The sequence below is a fragment of the Microtus oregoni genome, unplaced genomic scaffold, assembly GCF_018167655.1.
Source record: "Microtus oregoni isolate MIOR12 unplaced genomic scaffold, Mior012 000034F_ref0000314, whole genome shotgun sequence".
NCBI lineage: Eukaryota > Metazoa > Chordata > Mammalia > Rodentia > Cricetidae > Microtus > Microtus oregoni.
The window spans coordinates 13,063,400-13,075,323 of NW_024543093.1; the positions used below are offsets into that span (position 1 = coordinate 13,063,400).

General features: G+C 43.9%; 1 protein-coding gene across 1 annotated transcript; it reads left to right on the forward strand.

The window, feature by feature from the left end:
* Window positions 1–1,490: 1,490 nt before the first annotated feature.
* On the forward strand, window positions 1,491–11,241 carry LOC121432468 (zinc finger protein 136-like). Its single transcript, XM_041630458.1, has 4 exons — window positions 1,491–1,598; window positions 5,301–5,427; window positions 5,612–5,669; window positions 7,000–11,241. The coding sequence occupies exons 1-4, from the start codon at window positions 1,596–1,598 to the stop codon at window positions 8,153–8,155; spliced, it is 1,344 nt and encodes a 447-aa protein (XP_041486392.1). The 5' UTR covers window positions 1,491–1,595; the 3' UTR covers window positions 8,156–11,241.
* Window positions 11,242–11,924: the final 683 nt, after the last annotated feature.

Sequence of the window (11,924 nt, forward strand, 5' to 3'; positions counted from 1 at the left end):
CGTTGAGACAGAAACTGACTCGTTGTTTATCACTGCTATAGTTCTGTTTCACTGTTACATACTGTTGTAAACCTCTTCTTGGGTCTCCTTAGCTAATTAGAGTTTCTCGTATGTGTGAGTAGGGAAGCCTTAGTATATATCAGGCTAACTACTAGCCACTGTTGTTCTCCACTGCAGGCCTTAGAACACACCTCCTTCAGATACTGGCCATTACTATTTATTTTTTTCGTATTTGTACTTTCCACAATTTCATATACATGTATTTTGATCTTTTTCACCCACCCTTACACTCAGTCATCCCCATCCCACTTCTGCTGAACCCAGGTCTCAGCACGTCCCCTCTGACTTTCCCTTTTGTCTGTGTTGGTTTGCGATCTTGTGACCCTAATTACTATTAGTTGACTTGACATAGGTGAGAGTTATAATTTTCTGTACCATGGCCAGGTTATCTGTGGCTATAGCTCTGAAGACAGAGACTCCGCCCCAGCAAGCCATCAGTTCTTTTTTTTTTTTTTTTTTTTTTTTTGATTTTTCGAGACAGGGTTTCTCCATAGCTTTTTTGGTTCCTGTCCTGGAACTAGCTCTTGTAGACCAGGCTGACCTCAAACTCACAGAGATCCACCTGCCTCTGCCTCCCGAGTACTGGGATTAAAGGCATGCGCCACCACTGCCTGGCTAAGCCTCCAGTTCTTAATAGCTCCTCTGGAAGGGTGCGGCCTCATTGTCTGATGTCCAGAGGCCCCATTGTCTGCAGGTCTGTGAGCTCAACATCTTCATCGTGTGCAGAGGGCAGCATTCACAGCATCACTTCCCACCCTCCAATGCATGTATTCTTCCTGTCCTTTGTGATACTCTCCACGCCTTGGATGGGTAACAGACATCACTTCCTCTCAGCACTTGGACCACTTACCAGCGTGGTAAGTATCACCTGCTGCAAACAGACGCTTCCCTGGCCAGCACTGATCTTCTGAGAGCAACACTCATTTATGAGCACAAACACAGATATTTGTAAGACAGCCTGACATTATGTCCATGTAGCAAAACAACAGAACAGTTCTCACCTGGGGCCTATGCCCTCCCCACTGATGGGCTTCTGAGCAAGTTTACACCATCATCCATTGAATCCCTTCCTGGAAAGAGAGCTTAAATGCAATCAGAAGTTTGTTGCAACCATAGCTCCCATTCCACTATCATACCAATGGGTTTGTCATGACTCCCAGGTCGATACTGATGTGACAGGGCTCATAACTGGCTAGGAGGCTTGAGAACTCTTCCAGCTGCAAGGTGCTGGCTTGATTTTCCTGGTGTTTTGCAAATGGTGGTGTGTTGTCAGCATTAGAGTCCTCCTGTTTAGTTCTAATGGTCAACCAGAAGCAGGCCTGGAGCCAGCTAGAAACCTAGGACGCAGAAGTAAGATGTGCCCAAGGTTGGGGGAGCTGTCAGTTCAGAGGCGGAAGTTCTTTACCCGCCATCTTTCTTCCTGGCGCGGCCATCCTAGTGTCAGCGGAGGAAGTCTTGGGGTCTCAGCCTCGGTAGCTGGGAAAGATCTGACCCCAGGAGCGGAGGTGAGGCCGCAGGCAGCCGCAGGCGGAAACATGGTGAGCACGGGGCTGGGGTGTGCGGTTCTCCCCGGGTTAAGTCCACGGTCCACGGGGGTGCACCCTGGGGCTCGCAGGAGCTCTCAGCCCCTCTGCTCCATGGCGGCAGGAATCCATCGTTTTACCAAAACCTGGCTTCTTGTCTGCAGCTCTGCCCACGCTAGACCAAACCCCCTCCCGTGTGGTGACAGCCAGGGGGTCCTGGGGAGAGCTTTCGCTTCTACGTGGGGCCGTGAGCGGGAACTGCTGCGGGGCTGGGTGCCTGGCTCTGCTGCAGCGGTAGTTTTCCGGGAAGTCTTTCCAGTTCCCTTCCGAGAAAGCACAAATCTGAACTCTATGACCTTCAGATCTCCCCGTGTCCAGGCGTCCCCTCACACTGCCCAGCTCAGTAGAAAAAATCCTAAGTAACTGCGTGCGCTGTTGGAGGAAGAGACTTGCGCTCCTCTCTGACGTCATTGTTATTGTCCTTTGACCGTTAGTTCGTTCGTGACAGTGGTTTTAAGTTTGCACGCTAATTGGAAGACTTGGCTGTGAAAAGTATCGCAATAGCGATAAGCCAGTAAATAGGCAGAAATGGGCGTAATGTTTATGTTTCCAAGTACACTGGGGTAGAAAGGAGGTGTAAAGGAAGGGATGAGGGTTTTCCCCTCGGGTCATCTTGTTCTTTGGGTGAGCATCATGGAAAGGTTGTGTGCATTATAAGGAATATAGTCACAACAACACTGCTCTTGCAGAAGACCCATTTGATTCCCATATCCATGTTAGATAGTACAAAACAGCCTGAAACCTCAGTTCCAGCAGGGCCCTAGCTCTCTGGCCTCCGTAGGCACCTGCACTCAGATGCATGCACCACATGCACACATGCAGACACATGCAAAATTTAAAATAAAGGGTTTTTTTTTTTTTTGAAGTAGAAAGGACAGAGGAAAGAACGGGTTTTTTGTTGTTTTGTTTTGTTTTTAATGACCTTAGGCTGAAGCTGAAATAGGAAATACTTGTCTCTAGATTTTCAAAAATTAGAATCCTCCAGCCTTGGGAGTATTGTATATTTTCTATCTGGGTCTTTGATTGCATACTGAGTTTGTAGAATATCAGAGCTTTTCTACTGACCAAATCTTGGCAAAATGTAGACTGCATTGGATACATGTGTGTTTGCTCTGGAGTTGTGTTTTTTTTTTGTTTTTTTTTTTTTCCTTTTGACTCTTGTCATGAAATGATGGGAAAAAGTCAAGCCTCACTGAGTTGCTAGAACATTAAAGTGAGCAACTGAAGCACCTAATTCTGTCCTGGGTTATTTGTATTCTATTTACGCCAGTCGTCCCAAGTCTCTAAGTCTGTTCCCAATCTCTTGAAAAACAGCATAATCTGGTATTGCTTCATGAGACAAAGGACAGATCACTGTATTCTTTAGTCTCCCTTGCCACAATCCATGCTCCATGCAGAACTAACCTATCAGGATATTTGTGTCAGAGATGCTATCCAAAACTGTTCCATGTGGCACCAGCCAGTCAATGTGGATGGATGAATGTCCACCAGTACTCTTGAGATGTGGTTGAAATGGATTGGCTGATCTCCAGAGTAAAGACTAATGATAGCTGTCTTCTTAGGGTGGATACTGACTGTGGCACTAAAGATTTGCTTGCCAATTGATTCAATGGGCTTTGTTGGGCTGAAGCTACCTTGTCAGCCGACTCTAAGTTTCAGGTTTATTAATACTGTTCATCCAAGGGATACATCCTTCTTTTGTTGTCTGTGTCTGTGCATGACCTCGCTCTCCAGAGAGGAGGTTCCCCTAATACAGTGGCTTGAGTCTCAACCTTCTTAAGGCTGCCGCTCTTTAATACAGCCTCATGTTGTGGTGACCTCCAACCATAAAATCATTTTGTTGCTACTTTGCTACTGTTGTGATTCATAATTCCAATGTGATATGCAGGATATCTGATATGGGACCCATGGTTGAGAGGCACCGCAATGAGGGTCCTGAGAGCATTCCCTGGACTAAGGGGCCCCAGCCCCATCTTATTCTGGCAAGCCCTATTGATTGATAGTGCAGGGATTGCTTAGATCCCAGCATGCCTGCCCCCACCACCACACCAAACTGTCACCAGATAGGATTCTCAGTCACTTTTGCCTCACCTTACCTGGATCCTTCACTAGGCTGGGTAAGTCCCTCGGACTACTATAAGTAGGGCAGATATTGGTGCCACCCACCTTGTCCTCACCTGGGACCTACCTACAGTGACAGATGGGAGTTACCACCTATCTCCAGGGTGAGGTAGCTGTCTCTGGCTTCCAGCTGTAGCAGATGGGGCGCTAACTCACCACTTCTGTTTCTACTTTATGCTATTCCCCTTCCTCCAGTGGGGCATTAAAGAACTAACCTTACCCCTCTTCTTTTGCTCCTCCCTGCCCCCCATCCTGGTACCATCTTTCCCTCTGTTCACAAGCTACCTCTGGACATCTGTATTGGTTTTTGTTCTGTGCTCATTCTTAGACACGCACCATTGCTGCTGCTGCCAGCAACAAACCTTCATCCTCCTGTTCTGGCTGTATTCTCCTCTCCAAGATACTCAGGGAAGAGGGGATGGGGCCAGCAGGCTGTTGATTAACCCAGCCCAGAGAAGATGGGGCTCTGCCATTTGAATACTGCTGCAGAGTAATGAGAGGGGCCCATGTTGATGGGGAAGGGTATGGGGACCACCTTCTCTTTTTCTGCAGGGGAGGGGTGGCTGCTATTTGTCTCACCTCCGGTTTCCTATTGGCGGTTACTTGAAGAAAAAAATGACCTTTTCTTTTTGGGGGGAGTAGGGGGCTTCAAGACAGGGTTTCTCTGTATCTTTGGAGCCTGTCCTGAAACTATGCTGGCACCATATGCCACCACTGCCCGGCAAAAGTAACCTTTTCAAATGGGGCTGGTGGCATCTTGAATTCATTTGAGTTCCATTTAAAATTTGTGGCACGATTCCTATTACTTCATATTGTTTTGGCATTTTCTATTTTTCTTAAGTAATATTTGTTATTACCTTAGTAAATTCCTCTCCAGAATTCCCATGGTTACTTTGTAAGAAACCAGATGTAACCTCCCTGAAGTTTTCTATTAGTGCAGGCACAATAAATATATTAAACTCCATAAATAACAAGTTATGAAAAAAGTGATAAATATTATCACACCAACCCAATAAAGATTCATCTTTCAGATGGCACTTTGCAGGAGAATCAAGTGGTCTCCCTCTGGTGGTAATATTGGAAGTTTTCAAACACTTAGAGGGAACTTAAGGAAATAATATGTTGTGTACAGAAATTATATGGATACATTTTAACTCCGACCCCTGCTGAGATCCGCCCAGTGGGCAAGATCTAGACACCAGCAAAAATACTCGGGTTTCAGTCATTCCTAAGGAGATGTAGACTCCTAGCTAGTGTTAGCTGTGTGTGCACTGAGTGGCAGGACTGTAGGGAGAGAGTCTATGTGTACCAACGTTTGGATCCAGCAGCATAATTGGTGTTCCTGTTCCTATGCTGTTGGCTCTTTTACAAAGAGTTCCCGTCCAATACAAGAAATGCTGGGTAAAGGAGGAGAGTTGTGTGGTGAATAGAGTACCATGACCTTTGAAGGGCACAGAACCCCGTGACTTCCTACAGAGTACATCTACATTACAGTGCTGTGAATCTTACTCTTCCTCCTGCTGTGGGATGTTTTAGGACTGTCTGACTTTTGAGGATGTGGCCGTGAGCTTCACCTTGGAAGAGTGGGATTTGTTGGATCCTTCCCAGAAGCAACTCTACACAGATGTGATGCAGGAAACCTTCAAAAACCTCGTTGCTATAGGTAAGGATGAGGTTACTTCCTCAGTTAACGATAGAGAACAGATCTGCCTCACTCTCCAGTGCCGTTCAGTGCTTTAGGATGTGAAAGATAATGTGAATACGCCAGGCATGGGTATGTCATATTATGAACTTACAGAATATTATAAGGAGACGTCATAATGACTTTTCCTGCCTCTGTGTTTTAGGACAAACTGAGGAAGGCCAGAGGATTGAAGATGATGAACATTATAGGAGAACCCTAAGGTAATCTGTCCGCTCTAGATGAGAAGAATGCTGTTTGAGAGTGTGGGAATCACAGGTAGAGATGGCTCAGTAGTTAATAGCACTGGTTGTTCTTCTAAAGGACCAGGATTAGATTGGCAGCATGCCCACATGGGTCCTAACCGGCTGTAACGCCAGTCCCAGGAGATTGGACGCCCTCTTCTGGCCGCCTCAGGCACTGCATGTAGGTGTTACACAAACATACATGTAAAACACCTATACACATACAGCAAGATAAAGGGAAAATGTTTTTGAGAATCTAGCCATGACTAGAAATTTTAAAAATAAGCAAAGCAAATAAATATGCCCAACTTTAAAATAACTAAATCTCAAATAATTTTATAAAAATTCATAGAGGATTGGTGACATGATACACCAACAACAGGATATGGTTGACTTTCTGATAATCCAGTATACATAAAATTTGTTTCATAGACAAAATTAGTTTAAAATGATGTGGTCTGGACAGATAGATGAATCAGGTGGTAAGAATACTTGCTGTGTGAGCATTAATACCTGAGTTCAATGATCCCCAGCACCCACATTTAAAAATAAAAGTGGAGCCTGGACTGTCTTTAGGGTTTGCTGGCTCTCAGCCTAGGTGGGGTGGGGGTGGGGGGTGAGACAGGTGGCATGAGTTCCATAGTCAATACGAGGTCCCCGTCTCAGGGGTAAGATTGAAAGTGGTAGGAGAGAGGCCCGACCTTCTCACCTGACCTTCTAATGACATACCGCATGTACATAACATTAACCACATAACACACAGTAGGGACTGATGAAATGACTCGGTAGGTAAAGTGCTTGCCACCAACCTAATGCCTGAGTTCCATCCCCTGGACACATGTGGTGAATCAAGAGAACCAACTCTTGCAGGTTTTCCTCCAATATCTACATTGAGGTAGTGGTGCATGCGTTTTTACTTACTTACCTATGACCATACACACACACTCAAACACACACACACACACACACACACAGGATGCATGCATGCATACATACATACATACATACATACCAGTGCTGTTTTTGATTAGAGCCTGAGTTTGGTTCCCAGCATTCATGTTGGGCAACTCACAAGCACCTGTACTCCATCCACTTCCAGGAGGTCTGAGCTCTTGCCTCTACAGATACCTCACTTATGTGCACGTACCTACACAGACACACACAATTAAAATCCTGAGTGCTGCGATTAAAGGTGTGCGCCACCACCGCCGGGCCCATGTTCAAGAATTCTAATGGTGCAATGTGACCAAGTCTCCTCACAGGTAACTTGTAAACAAAATTTGAGTAATGTGCCTTCTACTTTTCACAGAAATGAAGTGGTGGAATTACTGTATGGGCCCAGTGAAGGTAGACAATGTGAGAAAATCTTCAGCCAGTTTCCAGGTACTGTTGTGAACAAGAAAACCCCTCATGGAATAAAGCTGTGTGAAAGCAATTTAAGTGAAGATGTACTTATTGGTCTTCCACCCCTATGTATGCGGAACCCTGGTCAAACAGGACATAGACCATACGGATATGAGATGTACGAAGACAGTCTCTATAAATTTAGGGAATGTAGAAAAGCTTTGATGTATCCTGAATACCTTCTGAAGCATGACAATAATCACACCATAGAGAAACCATATAAATGTCAGCAATGTGGAAAAGCCTTTTCTTCTTCAAGTAAGGTTCGAAGACATGAAAGAACTCATACTGGTGAGAAACCCTACATATGTAACCACTGTGGGAAAGCCTTCCCTAGTCGTGGTTCCCTTCGACGCCATGACAGGATTCACAGTGGAGAGAAACCGTTTATTTGTAAGTATTGTGGGAAAGCTTTCACTGGTCAAAGTTCGCTTCCCCGACATGAAAGAATTCACAGTGGAGAAAAACCCTATGTATGCAAGTACTGTGGGAAATGCTTCATTTCTTCAAGTACCTGTCGAGTGCACGAGCGGACTCACACGGGAGAGAAGCTCTATGTCTGTAACTTGTGTAATAAAGCCGTCACCACTCGCACTTCCCTTCGAAATCATGAAAGAATTCACAGCGGTGAGAAGCCCTATGTCTGTGAACAGTGTGGGAAAGGTTTCATCTCTTCTGGTACCTTTCGAATACACGAGCGAATTCACACTGGAGAGAAGCCCTATAAATGTAAGGAATGTGGGAAAGCCTTCACTATACAGAGTTCTCTTCAGCGCCATGAAAGGATTCACACTAGGGAAAAGCCCTATGACTGTAAGGAATGTGGGAAAGCCTTCAGTGGTTACAGTTCTCTTAGACGCCATGAACGGATTCACAGTGGAGAAAGACCCTATGCATGCAAGCAATGTGGGAAAGCCTTTCCTGCTTTGGGTGATTGTCAAAGACATGAACAAATTCATACGGGTGAGAAACCCTACATATGTAAGCAGTGCGGGAAAGCCTTCACTCGTTGTGGTTCCCTTAGAATACATGAAAAGACCCATACTAGAGAGAATTCTTAAGCGTAGAATGCAAAACTGCCTTCTTATTGCATGTCCCTTCTATAAATAGAACTTGACAATGTTTAGGGAAGAAAACAAGTATCAATATGAAGTTGTGAGGACTGCCACTAATCATATTGTTAAATTAACAAACATAAAGGAACAACTAAGAATAGAATACATCCAATATCAAAACGTGTACAGAAACATCAGAAAGTTGAAAGTTGTAAGAAATAGTTTTCAAATTCTTAAAATTCTTCAGGTAGTGGAGTACTACGCATGTGCGTTATGAAAGGTCAATGCGAAGTGATTTATGCAGAATGCTCCAAAAGTTACATAACCTGGAGGAAATGTCCAAAAACTATGTTATATTGTTATTTGAAATAGATATATGAACTATTTATTTATAAGTTTAACTCTTGTATGTAAATGGTGGCATGACATAATTCTCCAAAATTTGCTTAAACAGTGTGGCAAGGGTTAATAGGTAGTATCTTTTTTTTAACCATGTTCCCTACTATTGTGAAGAATTTTGGTTGATTGAATGATGGAATGTCCTTCCGAAATGTAGTTATAGTGGTAGTTCACAGTCCTAGTGCAGGATTCTCCAGAAGGATGGGTTTGCTCTAAATTTGACATCTAATGTGGTACCGTTTCTCTCGTGGGTCTAGGAGTCAGGGCAGGGGAATCATCCCTGGAACTCACAAACTTTTGCTTCCTGTTCTACTGATCTCAACGCAGGGATGTCCTACTACCAGGAGGAGCAGCAATTCCTTTGAACTGCAGGCAAAGGCACCCTTGCACACCCACCGTGACCCATCCCCATTTACTCTAGGTTCCTTGTGCCCTTGAGTTAACTAAAATCAGTTACTGTTACCAGGAGTGGGGCTCAACACTACCAGAGAGGAATGAAACTGCATTGCAGCAAAGGAGATGTGCCAGTTATTTTTTTTTGTCTACTTGACACTATGAGAGTTATCTGAAAAGAGAATCAGTTGAGGGATTGCCTCCATTAGATTGGCCTGCAGGCAAGTGTCTGGAGATTTTCTTGACTAATGATGAGTGTGATGGGGCCACTGTGGGTGGCGCCACTCCTAGGTAGTGGTCCCATGTTGTCTAAGAAAGCAGGCTGCGCAAGCCAGAAGGAGCCAGCTAATAATCACTTTTCCTTTATCATCTCTGCTTAGATCCTACTTCCAAGTTCTTGTCTTGAGATTCTACCCCGGCTTTCTTAGTGCTGAAGTATAAAGTATAATCCAAAACAAACCCTTTCCTCCTCAAGTTGACTTTGGTCAGTGTTTTAGCAACAGCAGCAACAAACTGCACTAGGACAAGGGGAACAGGAGACTATTCCTGGATTCCCTTTGTATTACCATGTCTGGTGATCAAAACCTGTGGGAAGCTACAACTCAGTAGTCCAAACAGGGTAATAAATAGCTCAGATACTTCAAGAGTAGAATTCCAGGTCACTTTTCAAGGTAAAGAGCTAGCTAATTTGGGGGCATGATGCTTTTATTTATTTACAAACTTTTTGTGCTATAGTTTATTTTAAATTAAAAATTTAAAAACCAAGATTCTTAGTGCTTTCTGAAGATGAAGACATACAAAATACCACCAGAAAAAGATAGTTACAAATATAGTATACCTGTGGGACCTCACAATATTCTAATTGTTTTCTGTCTTATTTTGTTAAGATTATATATACTGGGGTAGGTGTGGTGGCATATGCCTTTAATCTCAGCACCAGGAAGCAAAGGCAAATGAGTTTCGATGAGTTCAAGACCAATTAGGTCTCCATAGTTAGCTCCAGAAAAGCTAGGGATGCATAGTGAGACCTGACTTAAAAACAAAAAGAATATATATTTTTATAGTGTGATGGTTACTGTCGATAGCCAGCTTAAAAAAAAATCCAGAACCACATGTGAGATGGGCCCCTGAGCACGCCAGTGTGCAGTTATTTTGAGTGAATAGTGAGGTGAAAGGCCTCACCCACTTTGGGAAATGCCATTCCCTGACTGGCACCCAGGAGTGTATAAACATGGAGAAAGTGAGCGCAAGCATACGTGCATTAACTCATTGCTCTCAGCCCTTTTTTCCCCCTGTGGATGTAATGTGATTAGCTGCTCCAAGTTTTTGCCATGTTGGCTTCCTCACGGTGATGGAATTATGAGCCAAGAAACCCCCTTTACTTTATATTGCTTTTACCTGCATATTTGTCACTACAACAGAAATTGAAACTGAAACATATGCACACATATGTTAAGAAACTGGTCATGTTTTCTTTCATGGGTGTTCCTTTACTGTGGATGATATTTATTGAGTTAATGCCAGCATTGGTTTTGCTATGTATTGTCATATTTAATTATGTTATAATAAATCAATAAAGTTTCTTCAGGGGACTTTGACACCTATTCTAAGGAAACAATATGTTTTCTTTTGTACATGAAAATTATGTTAGGTGAAATACCTTATTGTCTTTCTTTAGAAATTATGTATAACATAGGATGTTGTTGGGTATTAAATTAATGAAGGATGGACTTGGAATGGGTGGTCTCTGTTATCCACTTGGCTGGTGAAATACACCTGTATATTTTAATGGGGAAATTTCCACAGGGGTGACATGTGGGACAGTGACTGAAGGGGAAAACTCACACTTAATGTGGGCAACAGCTTCCAGCAGTGTTTCAGAGGCGTCTCAGGAAAAGGCAGTGGGTACACACCTGCCTTCCCTTCAATCTGTCAGTACTGCTATGATCATCTGCTGATACCTGACTCCATTTTCTTCTTCCTCTCAACACGGCCTCAATTTGAGTGACTCTCCAGGAGTTTCCAAACTTTTAGCCTCAGATTGGGGCTCCTGAGGCATTTGGCTTCTTGGAGTGGGCATCTACCAAGTTTTCTTCTTCTCTGGTGTGCAGCCAGCCCTTTTTGGATCACCAGCCTCTATCATATACAACAATCTAGTAATGCCTTCTATAATAATTTTCTTTGTTCCATTCCTTTGGAAAACCCTGACTAACATGAGCTCATTGGTTCAAAGATGGGTTTTTCTCTTTTTCAGTTTGCAAAATGTATTCAATTTAAAAAAAAATGTTAAAAAGACATGTACAGAATCGGGTTTTGTTTGTTTGTTTGGTCTTGGTCCCTGCTATTAATTGAGTACTGTCTACTTTTTAAAGGCCTACGTGTGTGAACACGCATAGACTACAGAACAGTGTCTAGGTCCAAGGTCAGCTCTGGGTGTCAGTCTTTACCTGCCACCTTAAGTGAGGCAAGAACTCCCGCATCTGCTGCATATGATAGCTATCCCGTGAACTGCTAGGACTCCTGTGTGGTCATAGGAGTGCCGGGGTTACAGCTGTGCGATGAAGGCGAAGGCGTAAATCACAAACAACCCCACACCAGTTTAGAATTATGATTAAAGGGGAAAAAACTTACAGATCACCGTCCCAGACAACAGCCCTCTACGCAACCAGAAAGGGAGTCTAGTCGCTGGAAGCGGAGCAGAAAGTAAGAGAGAGCAAGAAGGGAAGTGGCCGCTTTTTTAAAGGGAGAGAGACCACGGCCCAATGGGCTGGTATCTCAGTGGCTATTGGCTGGAGGAGTGGAAGGAGCTCCCGCAACAGTGCATTGCTGCATCTCATGTTTACTTCGACTTCAGGGGATTTTAACAGAAGTCCTCTCACTTGCGTGGTAAGCCGGAATTGTTTTTCAGGTATGTCATGTGTCTCATCATAGAGCAGGCTTCCCTGTGAGTGTTAATTCCACTCATCTGAATGAATTTTAGTTT